The sequence below is a fragment of the Vigna unguiculata genome, chromosome 4 (genome assembly GCF_037176805.1).
Source record: "Vigna unguiculata cultivar grain cowpea cultivar isolate G323 ecotype 2 chromosome 4, ASM3717680v1, whole genome shotgun sequence".
NCBI classification, from domain to species: Eukaryota; Viridiplantae; Streptophyta; class Magnoliopsida; order Fabales; family Fabaceae; genus Vigna; species Vigna unguiculata.
The window spans coordinates 34,845,625-34,872,399 of NC_140795.1; the positions used below are offsets into that span (position 1 = coordinate 34,845,625).

The following is a 26,775-nucleotide window of genomic DNA, read 5'->3' on the forward strand; positions in this document are numbered from 1 at the left end:
CCTCTTTCAAAGTTGTGATCTCATATAAGTTTTTCACACCAGCTTTAAACATAAAACGGTTGTTCTGACTAATTTAGGTAGAGAAACTATACTAAGATAATTCTTCACTATATTGCATGAAATCATTCCTAAATCGACTACAATATATATATATATATATATATATATATATATATATATAAATATGATTATACTAAAATGAAACAATATAGTATACAAATTAATATACAATTATTAACTTCAAAGAACTATTACAAATTAATATATACTATTTTTGAATTCAGACTACTATTTTTTGAATTCTGTTATTTCTGTTGCTTCTTGAACAAACAACAACTTTGAACCATTTCAAGAATTCGAAATACACACTAGCCATGGACCTAACAGAAAAAATCTTTCAGTTGTAACAACAACATCAATAATGAAATTTAGATTTAAAATATCTTATGCAAGTTTTATCTTTGCCAAAGTCAATATTATGACAACGACTTCTGAAAGGTCATTTCCGTTCCAATTACCTATAAATTTGGTACAATATGAATCCCACAAGGCACAACTAACAATTGCAGAACTACATCTACAAAAAAAAAAGTTGTAGTAAAACAGAATTAATTTTCAAGCTATAAACAACATAAATTATAAAAAAAATGAAATATGCTAACCTTAAATCATGTAGATCAAAAACAATGTTTTTGGAATGAGGTTTTGTCTTTACATTATCCACAACACCAATGACATCTAATACAAAACAAATATTTGAAAACTAAGAACATGTAATAACTGATATAGAAAATCATATGAAAAACTAAATAAATTAAAATTTGATTTGCCATTCTTCAAACTTACCAACTAACAAATCGGGCGAGAAATTTCCATCAATTACATCCTTAATAGACTTAAACTTGAAAATCTTCATCGGAATGGAAGGAAGTAATTGCTTTTTAACAGATGTTGCTCCTATATAACAAGTTAAGAGGATGATCACATACACGATGTCGACTTTGATTTATTAAGCATTTGAAATTATTCATAATGTAAGTCTTTCCCTCGACTAACTTATCTTCCCACAAACCCAAGTCTTCCTTCTTAACCAAAGTAGGAATTATATCTCCCTGAAAACAAAAAGAAATAAAATTCAACATTGTCGTAAATCAAGTAAACTAATTGGATAAATAAAAAACCTACATTACCTTTTCATCCATCAAAATCATTTCCAAATGGGTATTAGAATCATGGTTCTGAATAAACCAAAGGTCACCTATCCTAACACAGAGCTTAAGAGTCTCTTTTTGTCTATTAATCCAACCAATAAAATCAACTTTTCGGGCCATCTACAATCAATGTCGTCAAAACACTGTACAAAACTACATAAATAGCGAATATATATTAATATAAATCTACATAAAACAAAGTAAGATCAAAATGAACAGTAATATGAATCAACATGCATTATCTTACATTCATAGAGTATCAGGTCATCTTCATAGTCAATCAAATAAGGGAAAAATGTCACACAAAACCAAAGCAAAACACAGTACAAACAAAAAAATGGACACAAAACTACGAATACAAAAAGTAACAAACAAATAAACCAAACAAAAGTATGTACTTTCATTGAACAAAGAAAAACAAACGAAAAATTTAACTTCAAATAAACCTAACACAAAATATAACAAAATAAATCAGAAACCGCACAACAAACTTTATAAAGAATATAAAAAAGGGAAGAAAAAACGAAATTCAAACAAATAAAAATTAAGTAAACAAAATGATTACAAGAAACAATAACACAAAACCAATAGAATGAACAATACAAACAAAATTATTCAAAACAAAGAAAAAAAAGTAAGAAAAAGACAATCAAATTTCAAGTTCAAAAAGATACTCAAAAATATAACAACAAAATGAAAAGTAAATTTACCTGAAGCAAAGCAAAATAGACTCAACACATGGAGAGCACCAGAAACAAAAACTACAATGACAATTTTATTTGGAGAAACGTATCAGATGAATCTATAACCTTCAATTCTGTAAAAAATAAATATACGTCAATCAATCAATCACACAAGAGCAGTGAACAATAGAGATAGGCGGGAAACGAAATTTTACAATAAACCCATCAATTAAAATGAAGAGCTTCAGGAGTTTGGGAGTAAATCGAGAACTAAGTTCATAGGTTGGGAAAAGATAGCAAAATCTTTAAATGAGACATATGTCAAATTGTAAGTTAGGGTGTTTATGTAAAATTAATGAACGTGGATTTGTATAAATTGTTATAGATTATGCTCTTTTACCATTTCTTCACAATAGGCAAAATTGTTTTTACTTTATTTTAAAAAAAAGATATCAAATATTGTCCATTTTATCATTTCTTTTTATCAATATGCCATGAAATATTTCAACGATTTTAATTGGTATGTTATCACATCATTAATAAATTGACTTTCTATTGAAGAAAGAAAAGGTAAAATTTTAGATGGTAAAGTCCACAAAATTGAAAGTATTGTGATGAAATTTTCACAAGTACAAAAGTTCAATGGTAAAATATGTTATTACAATTTTTTTCTTAAAAAAATGATTTTTATACATTTAAAAAAATGCATATTCTGAACTAGAAGTCACCTCACATTAAAGATGTCAATATAGTATTAGTAAATTGATAATCAATTGATAAAAATAAATAATTTTTGCACAATTTTAATATTCAGATGTACAATTCATGAAATTGAAAATTGAATATTTAAATTTGAAATAATACAAAAGAAAATAATGGTAAAAATTAAATTCAGCCATATTTTAATTTGTATTAGTTTTAAAAATTACTTTTAAACCACTATAAGTAAAAGAATATAAAAGTATTATTATATAAAATGCTCTCTGATCAAAATTGGATTCTCCACTGCATGCGCGCGTACATAAACAAATACAACTCACATCAGACGCACTCACCGACCATCTGACACGGAAGAACTTTGGAAGAATCAAAATTCCACACTACACCTCATTGGATAACAAATAAATAAATTATAAATAACAGTTATTATTATTATTATTATTATTATTATTATTATTATTATTATATATATATATATATATGCTGATTTTTCAGTTATGTGTAATATTAGATAGGTAAGAATATTAATATTATTTACTGAAATTCTGTTTGTGTTCATATGAAAATTATAAAATTAATGTTTGTAATCTTTTTTTAAGAAAAAAGGTTTTAAAAATATGTAGTTCGAATTAATTTAAACCTACTTCAGTAGCATTTCACGGTTCAATACCAATTTTATTTCCCTAAAGAATACGAACAATTTTATTAAATTTATAAACCAAACAAAAAACTAAAGCATGTGGCTTTTATTAAGGTTACATGATAGTTTTAGACATAATTATTTTAGAAAATCAATAGATTATGACTTCTCGGTTAAAATGAATACATGTAAGGCCACTTTTATTTATGCCCAATGTTTAAGGGACTGTCCCAAATCTGTTGGGCCTAAGGCTATCCTATAGGGTGCCCAAAACCCTTAAACCAGCCCTAACCTTCTCATTTTTGCCACCTTCAGAAAACAGCCATTTTCCCTCTCTTGAACTACAGCAGCAAGCTCTGCTAAGGTTTGCCTCTACTCCGTGGCAAGCTAGTTCAACTTCATTTTCTCTTCCACGTAAGTTGCTTCCCAACTCATACCCTTCCTCTCTGCTTTGATTTTTCGTAGTTCTAGTTAGGGTTTACCGTAGTGACCTCGTGTTCAATCTGTACTAGTGTTTACAACTCACAAATCTGCTATGGGAGTTGTCGTACTCATTTACTTAGGTGTCGGAGTCGTTTGGCTAGCTTTTTTCAGGTAAAGGAAGCTAGGGCTTACTTGTTTACTTCGATTTTCTACTTGCGTTGCTGCTATTTCACGATTGTATGGCTTGTATGGTACTATGAATGTATGGAATGCCTTGTTATGTGGTTAGGCTTGTATGTGTGGCTGATGCGGGTACGAACAGCAGCGAGAACTGATAATCTCGCCCAAGCGAGCTTGTCTCGCCTAGGCAGGCATAGCAGAAACTGGCCCAGGTTGCTGCTCGAGCTCTCGCTCAAGCGGAGGGCTTTCGTTTTGAGCGATGAAGCATCTCTCTCAGGCGAGAGGGTCTCTCCTAAACGAGAACTCGTGGTATCTTGTTGTGGTTCGCTTTGTTGTCGTGCAGGCGAGAGACCCCACTTTGAGCGAAGAGCAGTCTCGCTCAGGCGAGGAGGTCTCGCCCAAGCGAGAACTCGCAAAGCCTACTATGTGTTTTGTTGGCAGTCTCACCTAAGTGAGGTCTTGTAGCTTGAGCGAAAGACCTCTTTCGCTTGAGCGAGGGTCCATAGCTTGAGCGAGACTGGTGCTGGAATTTGTGTTCTTTTACATGTTTTTAATTATTGGTTGTATGGTTGGTTGGAGTGCCCTATTTAAAGCATGCAATATGTGAAAATGCATGTAACATCTGATTTGTAGTGCTATGTATGTTGTATGAGATTAAATGGGGATGAGATGTTATTATGATGGAATGGAAAGTATGAATTGTTGGATGGTTGGTTGTACATATTGGCATGGAATTGATATGCATGATAACTTTATGCTTGGTTGGTGAGACATGAATTTGGTGTGGTTTAGGACGTAATTCCATGAATCTCTAGGTGAGATCTCATAGTGGTGCCTCATTGGTCAGGATGTAATTTCATGATGGTTGCATGGTGTGCCTCATGGTCAGGACGTAATTCCATGACCCCTGTTAGTGGGAGCTCATGGTGGTGCCTCATGATTAGGATGTAATTCCACGAAGGTTCATGGTGGTGACTCATTATATAATTTAGTAATGATTCAAGTAAGGATTGCATTCTGACACTCTAAAGAGTCAGTTAGTCTCACATAGAGCGTACTGACTCGAGTGGTGAGAGTAGCAAGATGCCCTAGTCTTTGGCAGGATAATGGCCTTAGATGTTTGAAGGCTAACCTTGTGAGTGGTAGGGTTAAACCCATTGGAAATTGGCTCTATAGAATAGTAGAGGCCACCACAAGCGCAAGCATCTAGTGAATCCGACTGATTATATGTATCCGGATAATCGTGTCTTGAGTCTTAGTGTCTTGTTTGCTCGTCATCACATGCTTGGTTGATGTATGTATCTTTGACTATAAAATTGTATGCAATTGCATGATAAAAAGCTTTTTACTCTAGCTTATCCTTTCTGCTTGTTTGTATGTTCTATGTGTGGTTTTCTCTTTTTGCGATGATCATTAATTTATTGATGTGAGCAGATGCAAGAACTACCTGTGGCTATGAGGGTGATGGAGATTTCGCTGCTTAGTTCGTCTTGGATCAGATCCCGCTTATCTTCGAGTTTTCTTTTAGGGCGGGTAGCCCTTGTATTATCTCACTCTTTGAGCATTTATTTTGAATAATGTCGAACTATTTCTCTGTCTTGTTATTTGCATCGTGATGTGCCTTAGTATTTCATTCTAAGTACCTTGGATATCTGTAAGGAGTGATGTTATACTCCGCAACTTTGCTCTTTATATTTTCTTATGTGATGTTTCATTTAATTAAGCGTGTTTATTAAATGGGACGTTACAATATACTTTATGTAACATTTGTTATAAAGAAGTTAATTTAAAATTTGTAACATTCCAAAGTTAAAATAATATGTTCTTGTGTGAGAATAAGATGTTCTCACAAGACCTTATACTCTCTTTTCTTTTTATTCGAGATATCCATTTTTTACTTTCTTATTTGATATGTGCTTTTCTTTGCTTTTTCTCTGAGATGTTCCTTCCTTTGACTTAAGTTGTAGGTGCTTGCAAAGACATTTTGACACTCAAGTCAATGATCCATATTATATGTTTTTTGTATATATCAAAGAAATTTTACCTTATGTAATAAATAACATTCATTATATATTTTCCCCAATGAGTCTTTACATGAATGGGTTTTTTTTTTAGATATACTAACTCCATATTAGGAATGTTTAAGACATGGACATTATATTAATTTCCAGATCGTAACATAAAATTTTCATATTATTAACTTTAAATGCAGATTGTGATGATGACGACTGTTTCATGCAATATAATCTTGGCCATGGATTATACACCTACCTCTCAACTCGAAGTTGCACTTCTAAGATTGCATCGAGAGTCTTAGTTTATCATAAGCCGAGACCATGTTTAGACAAGTGGAAAGGTTGGTGAAGGGCTAAAAAACTATTAAATCCTATTGAAATGTTCTATTAATAGGGAGAAGGTTTTCGTGAGGGCCCCTACTAGTCTGGAAATTGAGATATTGTCTTTCTCTACATCTCATTCAAGTATGTCAGAGTCTACTTCAACTAGTTCTTTAAGTAATTCTTCTGTGAGGGTAATGGATTCAGGGGAAGATGAGGTCCCACATGATCCAACGTCGTCCTCATGGGTAGTGATAATAGTCCTTAGTTAGTGAAAGTAGTGAAGTTGATCTATTGTTACATAGGGTCACAATTGAACTTAAAGAATAAAGCCAAGTTGTACTTCTTGGAAGAGTTTGGAGAAGTTTGTTTTGATTACAATGTTTGAAGAAGATGGTGTTAAATATGTATTACTTGTTATAGCTTTCATTGTGTGTGTTTGTGAGCCTTGCTCATAAGGTAATCACAAGTAATTCATTTTAGAACTCATCTTTAATCATAAAATTTGTTTTGAATAGTTTAAAATGTTTTAAAAAAGATTTTAAATTCAGAATGATCGATTAATTTGTTTGTGATGTATTTTCATAATAGAATAATCGATTATCAATATTGATAATGGATTCAATAAGAGAACAAATAAATGTGTTTTTAACTTGTTTCTATGAATTGATAAACAAGAATAATTAAATGATTTAACTTATTTCTATGAACAAATAAATGTGTTTTTAATTTTTTTCATCAATGGTGGGTAACATAATTGATTAAAATAGAGAAAATTTTTCATTAAAATTCACCTTATTCTAAGAATAAGTGATTAACAAGTTAAGATATTATAAGAAAATTCCTAAATTATGAATAATTTTAGTGACTAAAAATAACTAGTCACTATAGTGATCAATTTGAATATCAATTTATAAACTAAAAATTATTGGTAATAAAAACAATTTTTATTGTGGATAAAAAGTTATAATTAGTCTCTAAATTAGTAACTAAAATAGTTTCTATTATGAATTGGCCTATAAATTGGTCACTAACATTAGTTATCAAGATTTTGACTACTAAAGGAATTTATCTCTAAATTGGTGTTTAATTAATTATTTGGAGACCAATTTAGAAATCAATTCCTTTGGTAGCCAAAATCTTGGAAGCTAATGCTAGTCACCAATTTAATTGATAATAAAAATTATTTTATTTACCAATTTAGAGACTAATTATTCATAATAAAAACTACTTTAGTTACCAATACTTTTTAGTTTATAAATTGATATATAAATTTAATTTTTTATTCATTCTAAGATGACTTTCATCATACATTACAAAACACAATCTAAAATGTCTAGAATGGCAAAAGTGAGTTTTTTCACATTGTTCCTTGAGTGCATTTTTTCAAGAAGTCTTTCAACTCTCTTGATTTTCTCAAAAATTTTAAAAGATTGTGTGTAATTAGTATTGAACCTTCACTTGTGTTGCTACTTGATAGTTTGTTTTTATTATTGAAGAGTTATTTATTATATTTCTCTTAGTGTGTATCAACATAAAACATATATTCCTAATAAATTAGTTGTTTTTATTTATTTATTATATATATATATATATATATATATATATATATATATATATATATAACAACATATAAAGAGATATATTTTTTGTGTCACATTTTATATTTTCACTTTTATCTTTAATTATTATTTTAAAAATTAATTATTTAATAAATAGTTTATCTTTAATTTTTATTTTAAAATTTTTTTTTTAATTTATTTTTTATTTTTAACAATTATTTAAAAAAAATTCTATATATATTTTGTTTTTTTATGAAACATTGTTTTAAAAATTAATTATATATTTTTTATTAAGTTAACTCAAATCTTTATAAAAATTAAAAAATTGCGAATACATTAAACGTGAAAGTGCCGGTTTGTTACCTGTATGTTTGACAGTATATATTAAAATTTTAAATACTTCTGAAAATATTTGTTATTATCTTCTCAATAATATCGTTAATGCAACAAATGAACGTAAAAAAATATATAACAAAAATAATTTAAAAGTTTAACTACTTAGTACAATAAAATTTTAGTTAAAATACATAATAAATAGTTTTAAACCTATTTATAAACTTGTTATAAAATAATTTAAATTCTTTTTTACTTTAAAATTATATCTTTAATGTAATAAGATATGTGTTACATTCTCCTACTTAAAAAATACTATTCTTAAATATTTCTTATTTTATAGAATTTCGTATTAAATCAATAATATTTTCAAAAAATATTTATCTAACTAAATGCATAATTCAATTCACTTAAGTATTTCAAATAATAGTCAAATTTACTTAAATAATATTAAATGTAAATGAATTTCTAAATTGCAATAGAATTAAACATTCATTAATTAAATGATTATTACCAGTTTTAAAATTAAAATATTTTCGGCATTCTTAGTCATGGATGCATCAGAACTTTAGATTTATTTTTTTGGCACGAAAATATTTGTGGATTGTATTAATTAGTATTTTTAATGAACATTAAATATAACAAGATATTATAAACTATCATATGAATAGTAGTTTATAAATAAAACTGTTTTTAACATTTTTAGAAAGATTCAAAATAAATATAATATTAAATAAAATCTAAACTAATAATTATTAATATAACTTATTTTTTTTAAAAGATAAAAATATCCATAAATATTACACATGTAAATATATATTTAATATTTTATTTAACATTTACATATAAAAGTTAAAAACTAATTAAACAATCAAATAATTATATTTTAATGTTGTTAAAAATTAAATATAATTAAATATAAAAAAGTTTAAATTAATATAAAAATCAACAAAAAAAATAGTATTAAACATCTAAAAATTAAAAAACAAATAAAAAAATATAAATTAACAAAAAAACCAACGAATAAAATTAGTTTAAACATTTCTAAAACAAATATAATTAAAATGTGAATTTGAGATTTAATTAAATTTTTTTTCTTTTTAACAAAAACTTTAAAAATTTTAAAGTCCTTATGATAATAAATTATTATTTAAAAATTATAAAAATATTCTTATTTTTATAAAATTTATCATATACATTTATACTATTTAAATTATTATATTTAATTATTTCAACTATGTAAAAATATAATATCAAATATATTTATTATTCCGATGAATCTTAAGATAATGATTAGCATTCTTTTTTTCTAAATCCGAACTATCTAACATTTTATGTTTTTTCATTTTGTTCTTATATCTATCAAAGTAATATTTTCTAGCATCTTCAACTTATATTTTATAATTGTATGCAATAATAAAAATTATTTTATTAACATATATATAATAGTTGACAAACTATTTTTAATTTTATTTCATTTAGGGTATTAATTCCAATTACTGAACAAAATATTTGACGTTATTATAATAGATTTTTTTATTCTTATAAACGAGAATCAATGCGCATTTATTAACTCTGCTAAATAAATTAATTAACTTTGGAAACTGTGACAATTTGACGTAGTTTGCACATAGAATAGAACAACCGAAGCACCTCGTTGCTTTCTTCTTTGCTTCAATATAAAGTCTAAAACTCTTTCTCATTTCACACAGCAAATAACATCAACTTCCAATTTTTCTTCACATGATCTTTCATTCAAAACCGACACAAACACAGAACAAAGCACCACCTTTCTCTTTCACCCCTTTCTTTATCACTCATTCAAACTTCCATTATTTTCACTATTTTCATTCCATTCATTGAACTGCATTTATGTTTTCTTACAGTTATCACTTTCTCTTATAGTTCAAAGCCTTTCTCAAGTTACGTGGCTATTATTCTAACTCTCTATAGATCCACAACTTGGTGTCACCATACCTCAATCACAACAAAAGTTGTGGAGGTAATCAATACTTGTCTTTCTTCTTTGGGAGCTAAAGGGGTTTTCTTTCAACCCTTCTTTTTCATAAATTTTTCAACTTTTCTCATTTTGTCACTTGTTTCAGTCAAAAAAGTTAGGGAACAAACAAAGAAACTTGATTCTTGGATTTATAAGAAAGAACTTCTGGGGTTGACATTCTTCATATTCAATACAGATTGGTAAAATACAGCAAACCAAAGAAAAGAGTTTTTTTTTTAAAAAAAACCAACTCATTCTTATTCATTGGTGGGTGAAAAAGGGTTCTGGGTTTTTCATCCCAAAGGGCTAACTTTCACTTGTCACACTAAACAGTATTTTGAATAGAGAAATCTTGTGATCACCCAAAAGCTTTTGAAGAGCAAATAATTTCTAGGAATACCCTTTTGTTGTTGTTTTTGTGGGATGGGAAAAAGGTGGTTTTTGAGATGGATTTTTGCAGTGATTGGGGTGATGTGTTGGTGGGATGTGGAAGGGCTTGGGGTGAACTGGGGGACCCAAGCCACACACCAGTTGAGAGCAGACACTGTGGTTGAGATGTTGAAGGAGAATGGGATTCAAAAGGTGAAGCTGTTTGATGCAGATGAGTCTTGCATGAAGGCTCTATCTGGGTCAGGGATTGAAGTCATGGTTGCCATTCCCAATAACCAACTTTCTGAGATGAATGACTATGATCGTGCCATGCAGTGGGTGAAGAAGAATGTCACAAGCTACAATTTCAGGGGTGGAGTTAACATCAAGTGAGTTACATAACTTTCTTTCTCCTATTTGTGAATGTGAGATGAGTTTTTAATCTTCAGGGAGTGTGGAATGTAAGTAAGAAGTTATGTAATATGTTTGAATCATGAATCTTGATTTCATGTTTTGCTTGGTAATTTGGATTCTTGCTTGATATGAGGTTCTTTGTGATTAAGGAAAAAAAAAAACCAGATTACTGATATTTTGTTATGGTAAATTTGATTTAAACACATCTCTAACTGTTTGATCTGTATCTCTATTCCATTGTTGTTCAATCAAAATTGGAATTTTATTACTTAATAGGTCATAAATAAAAATTTACCTTAAAAATTAAGTACATTACTGAGATAAAATTTTATTCTGAACGAAAAGTAGTACATAACTTAATTTTTTCTACTTTTCATCTCATGGTTAAAAGTATGGTCACTTTGTGACTGTATGCAAATTGGTCTTCACTGGATCTAAGAAGGAGACACAGAAAAAGTGACCTGAAATTGTACCTTTTTCTGCATATAGATTCTATTTTTCGGTAGTTGTGGTGTGGCTTCTTGTGAGAGCGTTTGAAAAAAGTGATTTTAATTGGCCTATTCAACTCCTAGATCAGTAGTACTAATTATTTCCTTTGTGACTAGAAAATCATCTAGAACTATACTCTATGAAAATATATAATTTTGAGAAAGCTCATTGCACTTCTTTTTTCCTATCTTTTAATAAATGGAGAACATTGATCTTGAAGAACGGTTGAAAGACATACTTAAAGAAATGGAAGGAAGAGGAGAAAAGATTATTACTGTTTTGAGTGTTGCAACTTTGGAAAAATTCTGCCTGTGTTTGAACTTCAGAAGAACTTCTGTGTTTGAGATTAAGATTTAAGTAAAATCTTCCTCAAAGTTACAACTCCAAATGATAAGTCCACTAAGTAAGGATGAAATATTAGTATTGGAAATTGGAGTTGCCACTTGAAAAAAAAAAAAATCATAAAACTTTTGTCCTGTCTTGGGAAAATTTTCTCAATTCTGATTTTTGAACTAGGTGATTCCAATTAAAAATGAATACATATTGGTTTTGTTTATATTTGAATTCCAATGAACTCTAAGTGTTTGTTTATTTGTCACTCCATGTTTATTCTTTCACAGGTATGTAGCAGTTGGGAACGAGCCATTTCTGAAATCCTACAATGGTTCATTCATGCAAGTCACCTTCCCTGCATTACGGAACATTCAGAATGCCCTCAATGAAGTTGGTGTAGGAGACTCCATAAAAGCCACAGTGCCCTTAAATGCTGATGTGTATGAGTCTCCAACAAACAACCCTGTTCCATCAGGTGGAATGTTTAGGCCTGATATAAGAGACCTAATGATTCAAATTGTGCAATTTTTGGCCAAGAACAATGCTCCATTCACAGTGAACATTTACCCCTTCTTGAGCCTCTACGGGAATGACAATTTCCCTCTTGACTATGCCTTCTTTGATGGGGTGGCTAACCCCATAAATGATAATGGGGTTTCATACACCAATGTGTTTGATGCAAACTTTGACACCTTGGTCTCCGCCCTCCAAAAAGTGGGGTATGGAGACATGCCAATTCTGGTAGGAGAGGTGGGATGGCCAACAGATGGTGACAAAAATGCCAATGTAGGATATGCTTTTAGGTTCTACAATGGACTTCTACCAAAGCTTGCATTGAACAAAGGGACCCCACTTAGGCCAAAATACATTGAAGTTTATCTTTTTGGCCTCATTGATGAGGATGCCAAAAGCATTGCCCCAGGGAACTTTGAACGCCATTGGGGAATTTTCAAGTATGATGGAAAGCCTAAGTTTCCAATGGACCTTTCTGGAAAAGGCCAAAACAAGTTACTAGTTGGTGCTCAAAATGTGTACTATCTTGATCCAAAGTGGTGCATGTTCAACCCTGATGCACAAAACCTAAGCAAACTCGCTGATAACATAAACTATGCTTGCACCCTTGCTGATTGCACTGCACTTGGATATGGATCTTCTTGCAGCAACTTGGATGCAAATGGGAATGCCTCTTATGCATTTAACATATATTACCAGACACAGGATCAGAATGACTTGGCCTGCAATTTTGAAGGTTTGGCAAGGCTTACAACAAGCAACATTTCAACACCAACTTGCAACTTCATTGTTCAGATAAATCCTTCCCTTTCCCCTTCTTTGAGGCCCTCAATAGTAGCTTCCTTATCTATCACTCTTCTACCCTTGATTTTAATGTTGTAGGGTCTTGTACATACATCATCATTATTAATATTATTATCATTATTGTTATAGGTAGGAGGAACTATACACATACATGTGATCATGAGTTGTTGTACTTGAGATATTCTGAATGTTGAACATTCATTTATCAAATAACTTTTTCACTGATCAGATCGAAAAAGTTACTTTTTAAGTCTTAAGTAAATTGCATTTGACTCTTTCTTCTGTGATCTAATTCTGCTGTCTTCACATGTGTCTGTGAAATACCATGCTATTATATATAGATGGTGCATCAAAGCATAGAGAATAGCTTATTTTTAAGATTAAAATAAATCAGTTTAATTGATAATAGAAAAATCAACCGACAACTACAGGAATAAAAGATTATAAACTTGTAGAGGTGTCAACTCTTCTTCATTGACCACTAGAATTGTTTATTTTACTTTACATGCATAGGATCTTAAATTATTAGATGCCAGAATCAAATATATTAGTTACAAGCAAAGTGCTTAGAATAAAAGTAGGGAATGTTTTTGAACCGGAAAATCAATACACTAACTAGTTGTATGGTTAGAAATAGAGTTTTAAAAGTTGTGATTTTATTTATAAACTTCAGCCTTTTTCTTTTCAAATATTCGTAAAAGGACAGAGAAAACAAGTAAAAATCATTTTCAGTTTTCTGTATAAATATTTGAAAAGCAAAATTAAAGAGAAAACAAAGTGGCAGTTTTGTAATTAAAAACCTAAAACAAAAACAAAGAAAAACATAACTAAACGCTATAATTGTTCCTCTTATTCTTATATAAAAGCATAGTGAAAATAAAAGTCACGAGCATATTGTAATGGAGGAAGCTAGTGCATGCCAACTGCAAAGTTCAAATTTCAAACAAATAAATAGCTCTGTCACGTGCTTATAGTGAAAGCATATGATACCAAGTTGAACAAAATTCGTGACATTGACAAGGAAATTTCAAAGCACAAAAAGACCAAAATCAGGGAAATGGAGCAATATTGAAAAATCCAAGAAGCCACCAATATGTGTCTAAAGAAGAAAAAAGCTAAGAGCAAAAGGCTTATATATCATGCTTTGAACTTTGGTAACATGATTTGAACTTTGGATTCTGAGTTGTATAACATGATAATTGGTTTTGAACTATGGATTCTGAATTGTATAACATGGATAACTGGTTTTGAACTCTGGATTCTAAATTGTAATCTGTTGTGTACAAGTTTGGATCAATGGGTTGTGACAGATTTAGCAAAACAACAGTTGAATAATATTTCAACATAATTTGAAATCACAAACCATGATTTGAGTAAAAATTGTTCCTTGCATATTACAAGCTACAATCTGCACTTGTTTTAGTACTTTTGAAAGTGTGCTTCATATGGCTCATAATATCTGTTTCCAAATAATGTGTTCCTTGATTTTGAAGTTTGGTTGTACATGAAAAGTATGCAGTAACATCACTTCTGAGTAGATGGAACACTCATTCTCATCTCCATGACTCTCTTGTGTGAATTTGAATGCAAATAGCTAACAAAAGTAGGGCTCTTGGCTGGCCTATACTCTGGCAACAACCTTCCAGACTTGTACCTCACACCACATGCATTGCATAGTGTCTTTGGACCCAATGGTCCTGCCCTCCACTGTGGGGTCCTCTGAGCCAGACAATGTGTGCACCTTCTTGGAATTGGGTGCTGCCCATTATTATTATTACTACTATTGTTCACTTCACCCTCATCTTCATCACAACACTCCCCCAGTTTCTCCTTCCTCACCACAATCTCTACTTTCACTTCTTCCTCATCCTTCTTCTTTGGGACAATGAGTTCACTATCAGCCAACCAATAGGCTTGTTTCAACAGAGGAGGGTCAGAACTCAACACTTGAGTGCTGAAATTATGAGACCAAGTGCTTAGAGTGTGTTTTGTCCTTGGTGCTGATAGCCTCTTCCTCTTGCTCCTGGCTTTCCCTGGCACAGAAAAATTCTGCAGAGGACAGTAACTTTGTTGGGGTCTTTGCATTGTGCTTGAAGGCTTGCTGCTACTGCTTGTGCTTCTGCTTTCAACACCAGGGGGTGCCAAGAGGCAACTTGGCTTACTGGAAAAACAGTCTTCCACAAACACAGACAACCATTCCATGCCAAAATCCTCTTCCTGCTCACATTTTAGGTTCCACAAACACTTCAGTTTAGTTGGAACAGTCACATAACAACACATATACATACACACCAACAAATATTGAAACTTCATTAGTTTGTTTCTTCAGTCCGTTATGCATAAAAGTGGAGTTTTGGTTCTTGGAGAAGAGTTTGCCACAAAAACTTTCTCTGATAAATCACCCCCCAGAACAATTTTCTCATATAAGACTCAAAAATGAACAGATTTCAGCAGTGAAACCAAAAGGGGAGTGGTCTACAAGGAAAACCCAAGTGGTAAAACTAGGAAAAAAAAGGAAAATTCATCAAACAAGTGCCAAAAGCAGGAAAATATAGAGGTGGAAAATGAATTGGCCAAAACACACTAACCATGTTCTGATGTGAGAAAAGGTCATCAAGGGTGGGAAGCTCTTGCTGACACTCACCAGAAACTGATACATTTCTGCAAACATCCATGTCCATGAAGAAGAGAGTGAAGGTGAGAAGATTAGCAAGAAGAAGAAGAAAAAAAAAAGGAGAGAAACAAAGTTAAGTGTTTGAGTTTGGTGTTACATGTCACACTACTCAACACTCTCTCTTTATGGTCCTCAGAGTTTTTGTCGGCAGATAAAGGCTAAAGAAAGGAAACAGATCAAATTTTGAAAAATCAATCTGCGAGAAAGTTAACATCCCTGTCTCATGCACACACTCACCAATCAACATCTCTCGTTTTTCATTACCATGTTTACCCCATAACATCAATTATCTTTATGCACCCTTTATTACCTTATGTTATTCCACCGTGTCTTCTTCCTTTTGTCATCAAAATAATCACACAGAGTAAAGTAATCGTTTAAAATGGTAGTGAAATAATTTACAACACCTTTGTCCAAAACTTTCTCTTTATTTTTGGTTAAAAGTAAAAGGGTAGAATTGATTGGCAGAACTCTTGCTTGCATGGTTGCTTTTCTGTGGATGCAGCCTCTGTTCACTCACAAGTATCAAGAGACACATTTCTTCACTTGCATGTGTTGAAGCATCTACAAACATGTATAATTATTAAATATTAGAAATAAATAGATATTTTAAAAAGTAAAACTTCATTTGGTCCCCTTTCTTATGATATTAGTTTAATTATTTTTTTTAATAATAGATATCTACTTGATTTGTGCTGGATTTCATTATTGTTTATGTAGAAAGTATGTTTTGTATCTTAACGAGATTTGGTTTAATTTTCCATATTTTTGTTCTTGTTTTTATTTAATTGTATGATTAAATGATAGATTAATTCTGAAAAATCAACTTAATTAAAGTTTAATTGAAATTTGTCATTTAATTACTCTATCATTCTATTATTTTGGTGAATTTGTTATCCATGCTTTTCACCTATCATAGCATCATACTTTCATTTTTGTATATTTTTTCAATTTATTAGACGAGTAACGATTCATTGGCGTGTAAATGTGTACATAAAAAATTAAATAGTGAATTTACCAAATTATGATAATTGATTGATAATATGTAATTAAATTTATAAATATATTTTGATTTTAATTTTTTGTAAATACCTTTTACATCTAAAATATTTGAAATAATTTCATAGCTTTTTGACTCACATATTACATTCATTAATTATTTATTTTATAAGGTTGTCATTTTTGAATAATACTCATTAGTAAAAAAATTGTAAATTTCCAAAATAAATAGTATTCATTTGTCTTAAAAAATATATCAAGAAAAAAAATATGATTTCGGATTTTGAAATAATAAAAAAGATACATGTGAATTAAAATCCATTAATATATACTAATTAAAAGTAGTTATATTGAACTTTTTAAAGATGAAAATGAAAGAAATATGTTTATGAATCAAATTAATAAAATCATTTCTACGAATTAAAAAATATATTGAAACTTAGTTATTGGAAAAAAAAAGAATTAAATACACAGTTATTATATTATATTAACTGGTAACATTATAAGAATTTTCAATTTTGTAATCATTAAAAGAATGGTTAAATATGTGGATTTAGTCCTTTTAATAAAATTTTATTAAGTTTTTTTTTTTACGTTTCAAACAAATTTCACTATAATATTTTAGTTTGTTTATTCCGTTTGACCTATGTTCGGTTCAATGTTAACTGAGAAACGCATTAAAAACGTAAAGTAAACTTTAAAAAATTTTGTTTAAAAGACTAAATTCACATATTTCTAAAGATAAAAAACTAAATTGGTTAAAGATTTCCAAGAACGATTAATTTCAATTCTTACTAAAAGTTAAAAGACCACAAACATATTTAACCCTTAAAAGAACTAGGGTAAGCAGTTGTTATTATTGTGATCAATGACTTGTTTTGAAATACACTCTTTTAAATGACTTTTTTATTAATTAAAATTTATTAAAGATCATAAAATATGAGTAGACTTAATAATTGAAAATTAGATTAATATAATTTCATGATTTTCAATAAATTTAAAATATAAAAATGTTTTTCAATATGAATAAAGAAATATTTCTTTGTACTCTTTTTGTCTCCACATTTGTCTTTCAAGACAATTTTTATTTCGTAACTGTACCGTACCTAGCCAAACCCAACCAAGTAAACAAATATACACATCAAAACCGCCTAGCATCTAGTGCCCGGACACCACCAGCACAAGACATCTAGGCAAGTGGTCGGTCAAGGCCGACTACTTACCTAGAAAGTTAGCTAACATCGATGCTCCTCCTTCAATAGGTCCCCAGGGCCAGTTTTGGGGCCCAGGCCCACTCATGGCCCAAGCTAGGGCCCAGGTCAAAACCCAGCCCACGCAATGGTCAAACGTCATTAATGTTCTATAAATACACGTGGACCCCATCATTTAAAGGTACGCATTCATTAATTGCTGATTTGACTCTTTGAGAGCTTTGACTTACTTGAGCTTCGGAGATTCTTCTGCAGGTAACCCCTCCTGGGTTCAAGCCGACATGTATTGAATGGGAAGAGGCCAACTAAGGAGATAGCGGACTACATGGTAAGGTGACACTCGTGCCTAACTTATCTTATTTGTCCCTCTGCAAGAACAATTGGCGCCCACCGTGGGGCACCAGACGAACACCCTTAGTACCCGCTTTTCTCTGAAGATGGTTTCTACCCGCAGCAAAGCTGGAGCTAGCAAGCAAGTTGACGCTGGTCCCTCTGGACCTCCTGGCGTCACCCCTGATTTGGCCGCCATCCTAGACGGCCAGATGAAGATGCAACAAGAACTTGCAAACCTGAAGAAACGCAATGCAGAAGAGATAGAAGCGCTCAAACAAGAGAACTCCCGCCTCAGGAGGAAGATCGAGGCAGATGCCGACCTGAAAGGAAAAGCCAAAGAGACCTCTGAAGCCGTGAAGTCTCCGGCTTTCCAACCTACAGAGGAAGAAAGTGAATACAACCCCACCCCCCACACCTTCACCACCACCCAACAAACCCCTATCACTACCACACACCCCCAACACTTCCCACCAGGTCACCCAGGACCTACCGCACCCTCAACAACCCACGTTCCCCACAACATACCCACTACGCTTCACACCGCGTACGTCCCACCCTACCACCCCCCATATCTTCCCACAACCCACATCCCCCCTCATAACATCACCTCCACCTTCCCTACCATGATCAACCACCCACTCCCACCCCACATTCTCCCCCCCACCAGCCCAGACGCCGCCACCCATTCACAAACTTTATCGCTAACACCCCTCTCCCAACCCAGTGGGAACCATTCAACCTCGATCGCTACACTGGCGAAACCGACCCCGATGAACACCTGAAAGTTTACATCACACACGTTGTTCTGTATACGTCCCAGGATGCAGTCTTCTGCAAAGCTTTCCCCACAACACTCAAAGGCCCCGCCCTAGAATGGTTCACCACCCTCCCACCCTACTCCATTGATAACTTCGACACCCTTTCCCACATGTTCTCCACACATTTCGCCGGCAGCCGCCCTCACCAAACCACCACCATGTCCTTACTGGGCATCAGACAGGAGCCCAATGAACCTCTCAGAGCATTCATCGACCGCTTCAGTAAAGTAGCCCTTCGCACACCACACCTTAACCAGGAAATGATACTCCAATGCATGACCCTCACCCTGCAACCCGGACCCTTCGCTAACAACGTCTACCTTCACCCACCCACCTCCATGCACGAACTCAAGCTGCGTGCCGCTGACTACGTTCGCATGGAAGAAATGCAAACCCTTCACACTAAATTTTGCAACGACTATGCCGCCAACACCGCCACCCCCAATCCCAACCCCGTACCCAACCCCACCCCACAGCCTCACCCGCGCCCCGATACCCGTCCACGTGAACCCCGCCAACCACGTTTTACCAGATACGCCCCACTCACAGTAGCCCGCTCCCGCATCCTTGACGAAGCCCTCCAAGCTGACCTCCTCCCCCCACCACGCAAAACAACCACCCCTCCTAACGCTGACATGACCAAGTACTGTCGATACCACCGCAATCACGGTCATACTACAGAAGAGTGCAAAGCGCTACAGGATAAGATCGAAGAACTGGTACGCGCCGGCCACTTTCGCCGCTTCATCCGCAGAGATGACCACACCTCCTCTCGAACCCACCACCCCCCACGACACGACCACAGACGACAACCAAGCGGTGCCAACCACAATAACCAACCCGCCCAACCCAATGATCAACACTCACAACCCGCCCACACCAACATCACCCCTGCCGACCCCCCCTTGCGAGGTACTATTAACACCATCTCTGGTGGCTTCGCAAGCGGAGGCTCCACCTCATCTGCCAGAAAGAAACACCTCCGCCACATACAATCTATCAACCACATCACCCAAACCCACCACAGATGACGTATGCCCCCCATCGTTTTCACTGATGATGACTTTCACGGCCTCGACCACCAACAAGACGACCCCATGGTCATCACAGTTGAAATCGAAAACTATGTCGTTAAAAAAGTACTGGTAGATCAAGGCAGCTCAGTTGACATCCTCTACTGGGCCACTTACCAAAAATTGCAACTCCCTGACACCGCTATGATCCCATATGACGAGCCCATATACGGCTTTTCTGGCGAACAAGTCTCTACCCGGGGCTGCATAGACCTCCATACCGTCTTTCGGGAAGGAACCCAAACAAAAACAATCCCAATCCGCTTCCTAATAGTCGACGCATCCACATCCTACAACATACTCTTGGGCCGTCCTTCCCTCAACACCCTCGGAGCAGTCGTCTCCACCCCGCATTTGGCCATGAAGTTCCCAGCGCCATCCGGTGATATCCTAACCATCCACTGCGACCAACGTTTGGCACGCGAATGCTACATGGCAAGCTTAAGGCCCCAACTCCCAATCCAACAGACAAACCACATCGAGCGGCCACCTAATTCACGCATAGCCTTATCCGGCGAAGACCTTGATCCCAGAATAGGCCGAGATGCCCGCCTCGAACCAGTCGAGGACACAACCCCCCTGGGACTCCCCAACGGCCATTCCATCAACTTGGGCACTGGTTTAAGTCTTGATGAGCGTGCCACAATTACACCCATCCTTATAAACAACACAGATCTCTTCGCTTGGTCAGCCGCCGACCTCCCAGGGGTAGACCCCAACGTCGCATCCCACAAGCTCTCGGTATATAAAGAAGCCCGCTACGTATCTCAGAAAAAACACAAACTTGGTGAAGAACGCAGACAAGCAGCCAAAATAGAAGCCGACAAGTTGCTGAGCGCAGGATTCATAGATGAAGCGCATTACACCACCTGGCTCTCTAACGTTGTCTTGGTGAAGAAAGCCAATGGTAAATGGCGGATGTGCGTGGACTACACAGATCTAAACAAGGCATGCCCTCGCGACGCCTACCCCCTACCCAACATCGACCGCCTTGTAGACGGCACGGCAGGAAATAAAGTACTTAGCTTTCTGGATGCATACTCAGGTTATAACCAAATACCCATGGCCACAGCAGACATGCACAAGACCGCCTTCATCACAGACGATGCCAACTACTTCTATAGAGTCATGCCCTTCGGCCTCAAAAACGCTGGGGCAACCTACCAGCGGCTAATGGACAAAGTCTTCAGCCACCTCACAGGTCACTGTGTCGAAGTCTACATCGATGACATGGTCGTCAAATCCCCAAGCCATCATCAACACGCTATAGATTTGGAGGCGGTTTTCTCCGCATTGCGCCAGTACAACCTCCGCCTGAACCCTGAGAAGTGCGTATTCGGCGTGGACCGGGGTAAATTCCTCGGTTTCATGTTAACTCAGCGCGGCATAGAGGTCAACCCCGAAAAATGCAAGGCTATCATCGAGATGCGTAGCCCAACCACCATCAAAGAAGTACAGCGACTAATTGGCCGCCTCACAGCTATATCTCGTTTCCTACCAAAACTAGCAGAACAAACTCAACCCATAATTCAGCTCCTAAAGAAATCCGCCCGATTCACGTGGACTGAAGATTGTGAACAAATATTCCTCAAGCTCAAAGCATCCCTAACCTCACCCCCCATCCTCTGCAAACCTGACACTAGCCAACCCCTGCTAGTGTACATCACGGCCACCGATCACACCGTCAGCGCTGCCCTTGTCCAAGAAGCAGAAGGCACCCAGCACCCTGTTTACTTTGTAAGCAGGACACTCCAAGACCCTGAAACCAGATACCAAATGGTAGAAAAACTAGCCCTATCCTTGGTCCACGCCGCACGCCGCTTACGTCCATATTTCCAAAACCACACCATAACTGTCAAGACCGATTATCCAATTCAGAAAATATTACAAAAACCAGACTTAGCCGGGCGCATGTCGTCATGGGCCGTGGAGCTCTCCGAATTTAACATCTGCTATGAACCACACGGCCCCATCAAAGCCCAATGTCTCTTGGACTTCGTCAACGACCTACAACAAACACCTACCGAGGACCAATGGACGCTTCATGTAGATGGCTCCTCAAACCCAAGGGGTGCGGGTGCCGGCATCGTACTGGAAGGCCCCAACGACATCCTCATTGAGAAATCTCTCCATTTCGCTTTCAAAACGTCGAATAATCAAGCCGAATACGAAGCTATACTGGCCGGTCTCTCTCTAGCCCGTGAAGTAGGCGTCAAAAAGCTAACATGTAAAACCGACTCCAAACTCACAGTAGGTCATCTGAACGACGAGTTCCAAATTAAAGACCCCGTCCTCCAACAATATTACCATTTGGTCCGCGCAATCATCCAATCCGCTTTCGAACTAGTCCGCATCGAACACATACCCAGAACCGACAACGTCAGAGCAGACATCCTTTCCAAATTAGCCAGCACCAAACTCAAAAGCCGCAACCGGTCCTTGCTACAACAAACACTATCCACACCCTCCGTCACACACACTTGCCAAACGCTAACCCACCCCCCGTCAGACAATCCCACCCCTACCCAAAACCCAAACTGGACCACCCCTTACATCCAGTACCTCAAAACTCGCAACCCCCCGGCCGACGCGGACAAAACTTGGCTGGCCAAGGCCGCCAGGTACACTATGGTAGGCGATGACCTCTACAAACGCGGATACGGCCAGCCCCTACTTAAATGTGTCACGCCAGAACAAGCCCAGTACGTCATTAAGGATCTACACGAAGGGATCTGCGGTTATCATTCAGGCGCTCGCACCATGGCCACAAGAATTCTCAGAGCCGGGTACTTCTGGCCTACAATAGAGGCGGACTGCCAAGACTACATCAAAAAGTGCAAACCATGTCAGAAGCACGACAACCTTATACATCAAAAACAAGAACAGCTACACCACATACTGTCCCCCTGGCCGTTCGCTAAATGGGGGATGGACATCCTAGGCCCATTCACACCCGGCAAAGGACAGGTTAAGTTCCTAATCGTAGCCGTTGACTACTTCACCAAGTGGATTGAAGCCAAACCGTTGACCACTATCACGACACAGCAAGTCCAGCAGTTTGTGTGGAAGGACATCATATGCAGATATGGCATACCGCATACCATCATAACAGATAACGGCCGACAATTCATTGACAAGGAACTAGCAAAATTCTACATCGGTTTGGGCATCAAACATATCACAAGCTCTGTAGAACACCCGCAGACCAATGGGCAGGCGGAAGCGGCAAACAAAGTTATCCTCGTGGAACTACGCAAAAGATTGGATACCGCTAAAGGCCGATGGCCTGAAGAGTTAATTGAAGTACTATGGGCCTACAGATGCACCCCGCAATTGTCAACTAACGAATCCCCCTTTAGCCTGGTCTACGGCGCAGACGCCATGATACCAGTAGAAATTGGCGAACCATCCCTGCGCCGAGAACTATACGACCCAGCTAATAACCAACAAAACATGGCCTTGCATCTCAACCTCCTTCCCGAACTCAGAGAAAATGCCCAAATACGCAATCTCGCCGCCAAACAACGAGCCGCCAGGAAATATAACGCAAACTTGCACCCGCGATCGTTTGTCATAGGAGACGTAGTATGGAGAATGGCCAGCAGTGCTAGAAAGAAGGATGGCAAGTTCTCCGCCAATTGGGACGGCCCATACCGCATACGAGAAGACACAGGAGGTGGGGCTTATCGCCTAGAACAACTATCCGGGGAAGAAATCCCCAACACATGGAATGTATCCCACCTCAAGTTTTATTTCAGTTGAACATACACCATAAGCAGATCCATGCTTGTAACCACGGGTGTACTCTTTTTCCTCACTTGGTCTTTTTTCCCTAAGGAGGGTTTTGGCCAAGGAGGTTTTAACGAGGCACCCCCATTTCAATTAATAAAATGAGTGGTTCCCTACTTCATAACTCTGTACTACTTTACTTGTGCTTAATTCGTTTAAGTTCCCCACCCTTACCACAAGTAAGCGGCCTGGGTCGAACACCCTTTACTCGTGTTTAATTCGTTTAAGTTCCCCACCCTTACCATAAGTAAGCGGCCTGGGCCGAACACCCTTTACTCGTGTTTAATTCGTTTAAGTTCCCCACCCTTACCACAAGTAAGCGGCCTGGGTCGAACACCCTTTACTCGTGTTTAATTCGTTTAAGTTCCCCACCCTTACCACAAGTAAGCGGCCTGGGTCGAACACCCTTTACTCGTGGTTAACATACAAACGCCAACAATGCTCCCCTACGCATACAACACAACATATCGCATATTCCTATCACATGCTATTATCAATAACCACAACATATATATCCACAAGATGCATCACATTAAAAACAAATAAAAATATTGTACGAGTTATTACAGACTTAGGATTCATTGCGAAAAAGAACAATCATAAAAACTACATCCTAAGCTGCTTTGTCATCCTCCACGGGCGCATCCACATCTTTCTCCGCCTCGGCCGCCTCATTCCCAACCTCCTCCCCACCCTCTTCATCCTCCCCTACCAGCTTTCCACCAACCACGTCTTTATCTACATCAAACCTTGAATCCGGGGCATCCACTTCCTTATAAAAGAAGGCCGCCTGCCGCAACCCCTTCTCAAAGCCATTTATATGCTCCTGAATAACACTGTTCTTCAAGTCATCCAATTCACCAACAGCCCCGTCATACTTGTCCTTTAAATCCTCATAGTCTTCCTCAAGCTCCCCTATACGCTTATTCAATTTCTCCTCAGAATCTAAACAACGAACCTTCCACGACACCAACCTCTTTCTCTCAGCCTCCCAACTTTCCTTCTCCTTCTCCAACGCCGCCTTCTCCTCCGCCAACTTGTCCACTTTATCCTGCAGCCCCCCCGCCTCCTTCACTTCCCTTCTGTAAAGGGACCCCACACGTCTACTCAACACCAATGCCTTACTCCCAAACTCAACCATGGTTCTCACAATATGATCAACCTCCATATTGTCGATGGAGTTCACAACAGTATCTGGCAAGTTAATTGAGATGTCCTTTCTCACGCATATCTCCGGCAACTCAATTAACCCGGCTTCCGGCAACTTCTCGCCACTGGCCGACCCCGCCCCATCACCTGACCCGAGAATAGCGGCCCTCACTTTCTTCACATCCTTACCCTTCCCGGGTCGAGGCGGAAGCTCAGCCTTCCTCTTCGTGCCGCCATGAACGTGTACTTCCACCACAGATTCCTGCAGATTGGGAACACCAGTTTTCCCAACCTCCTTGGCCTTGGCGGCCATCTCCTTCCTCAGCGCTTGAAAGAGCGCCAAGTTCTTCTTGCCAGACTGTGCCATATGTCCTGCAATAACATATCACAACTCGGATCAAAATAACTTAGCATCATTAACACAGTTTAAGTAATAAACAGATACCTTCAATATCTATAATCGGATGCACCGAATTATAAACCCTAACTAAGCCCTTAGTGGGCAACTTATCCACAAATCTTAACAACATCCCCACCACCTCCTTATCTCAAGACGACAACTCCTCCACCCCCATATCCTTGTAACGCGAAGGGTTATTGGTCCAACTGAAAGGGAACTTTGTACTCCCATCCACATTCAGGAAATGCGGCTCACCTCCCTCCTTCACCACAACCTTGAAGTATCCGTCCTTGAAGTGCTTGAAAGATTGGGAGAATGCATCCAACCTGCTAATGCTAGGACGACTTATCAATGACAACCAGGTAGCCGGCCTCCGGGGTCTGGTATCATAGAAATACAAAAACGCATAAGGTGAAGGCTCCAAGTACAGCGACTCGCACAGAATGCGGAAGGCCTGTAAGTAAGCCTAACTGTTAGGGTGTAGTTGAGTAGGCGCCACATTCAAAGCCCGCAGCACACCCATAGTAAAGTCGTCGAAAGGTAGTCGTATATGAAGCTGAGAAAAATGACACATGTACATGTAAAAGAATTTCTCGGTAGCCCCCTCTTGACCGTGGCATACCCGGTCGATGGCGCTCACTCTTTCCAGTGAAACAATATCTCCACTGACCCCTCTAGATATGACGGGCGTACAGTTAAGCCAAGAATTCAGCAAACGAGACCACCTAAACAAGGATGACTGTTCACGAACATCGGACGCAACCCACGCATAACCGCCCTTAGCCGGCCAATTACTTTCCTCCAGCTCTTCAGGAGGATCTTCTCGGACCTCCCTCACTACTTCCATTGGCATCCCACTTGTGCCAACTCCAGCACTTATACCTTCTCCACGAAGCCGGTCATCTCTACTCCTATCCGACTCAGTACTCTGACTACTACTAGATGCAGATAACGATGAGCTATCGCTACTAGACATACCTGTTTTCGTGTTTACGGAAAGATGTCGGCGGAATTTGGGAACTAGTCGGACAATATTATGCGCACAAGGTCTCTGATTTCAAAACTTGCAAATGAACCAAGTAAACCCTCAGTTGCTTTCAAGCCCATATTTATAGTCCACGATCCCAAACGACTAAAAACTCTTCCCGCCAAAATGAAACCCCAGACCAATCGACACCATTATGAAGGATATGACACATAAAAAACGACGGCGCCAAAGTTTTAACGATGTGACCACCTGACGCCTTTTCACCTACCTTCTGACACTTCCAAGCCTTAACACTGTTCACCACACTTAAAGGCTGGGGGATTGGTGTATCA

At 36.8% G+C, this 26,775-nt stretch overlaps 3 protein-coding genes across 4 annotated transcripts; 1 reads left to right on the forward strand and 2 right to left on the reverse strand.

The window, feature by feature from the left end:
* Positions 1-444: 444 nt before the first annotated feature.
* Positions 445-1,331, reverse strand: LOC146887082 (uncharacterized). The gene is made up of 5 exons (XM_085672013.1): positions 1,191-1,331; positions 1,073-1,112; positions 847-957; positions 663-738; positions 445-577 (listed from the first exon to the last, which is right to left on the reverse strand). The coding sequence occupies exons 1-5, from the start codon at positions 1,329-1,331 to the stop codon at positions 445-447; spliced, it is 501 nt and encodes a 166-aa protein (XP_085528139.1).
* An 8,455-nt stretch (positions 1,332-9,786) lies between these two features.
* Positions 9,787-13,248, forward strand: LOC114180411 (glucan endo-1,3-beta-glucosidase 8-like). Its single transcript, XM_028066730.2, has 2 exons — positions 9,787-10,845; positions 11,980-13,248. Exons 1-2 carry the CDS (start codon positions 10,511-10,513, stop codon positions 13,085-13,087), a joined length of 1,443 nt encoding a protein of 480 aa, XP_027922531.1. The 5' UTR covers positions 9,787-10,510; the 3' UTR covers positions 13,088-13,248.
* Positions 13,249-14,125: 877 nt separating this feature from the next.
* Positions 14,126-15,880, reverse strand: LOC114180412 (GATA transcription factor 9-like). Of its 2 annotated transcripts, none has more exons than XM_085672213.1 (2): positions 15,654-15,880; positions 14,126-15,226 (listed from the first exon to the last, which is right to left on the reverse strand). In XM_085672213.1, the coding sequence occupies exons 1-2, from the start codon at positions 15,678-15,680 to the stop codon at positions 14,534-14,536; spliced, it is 720 nt and encodes a 239-aa protein (XP_085528339.1). In that variant the 5' UTR covers positions 15,681-15,880; the 3' UTR covers positions 14,126-14,533. The 2 variants fall into 2 exon arrangements, with proteins under 2 accessions (XP_085528339.1, XP_027922532.1); XM_028066731.2 differs by having other exon boundaries at positions 15,598-15,871.
* Between the last annotated feature and the right edge of the window lie 10,895 nt (positions 15,881-26,775).

What these genes read in the sequence shown, in the direction of transcription:
- LOC146887082 (XM_085672013.1), bottom strand. Translation starts at nt 1,331, where the DNA reads ATGGCCCGAAAAGTTGATTTTATTGGTTGGATTAATAGACAAAAAGAG. An exon ending in TGATTTTGATGGATGAAAAG is followed by an intron (nt 1,113 to 1,190) that starts GTAATGTAGGTT and finishes TTTTGTTTTCAG; the next exon opens with GGAGATATAATTCCTACTTT. An exon ending in TTTGATCTACATGATTTAAG is followed by an intron (nt 578 to 662) that starts GTTAGCATATTT and finishes TTTTTTTTGTAG; the next exon opens with ATGTAGTTCTGCAATTGTTA.
- LOC114180411 (XM_028066730.2), top strand. Translation starts at nt 10,511, where the DNA reads ATGGGAAAAAGGTGGTTTTTGAGATGGATTTTTGCAGTGATTGGGGTG. An exon ending in AGGGGTGGAGTTAACATCAA is followed by an intron (nt 10,846 to 11,979) that starts GTGAGTTACATA and finishes ATTCTTTCACAG; the next exon opens with GTATGTAGCAGTTGGGAACG.
- LOC114180412 (XM_028066731.2), bottom strand. Translation starts at nt 15,690, where the DNA reads ATGGACATGGATGTTTGCAGAAATGTATCAGTTTCTGGTGAGTGTCAG. An exon ending in TTTTCTCACATCAGAACATG is followed by an intron (nt 15,227 to 15,597) that starts GTTAGTGTGTTT and finishes AAATGTGAGCAG; the next exon opens with GAAGAGGATTTTGGCATGGA.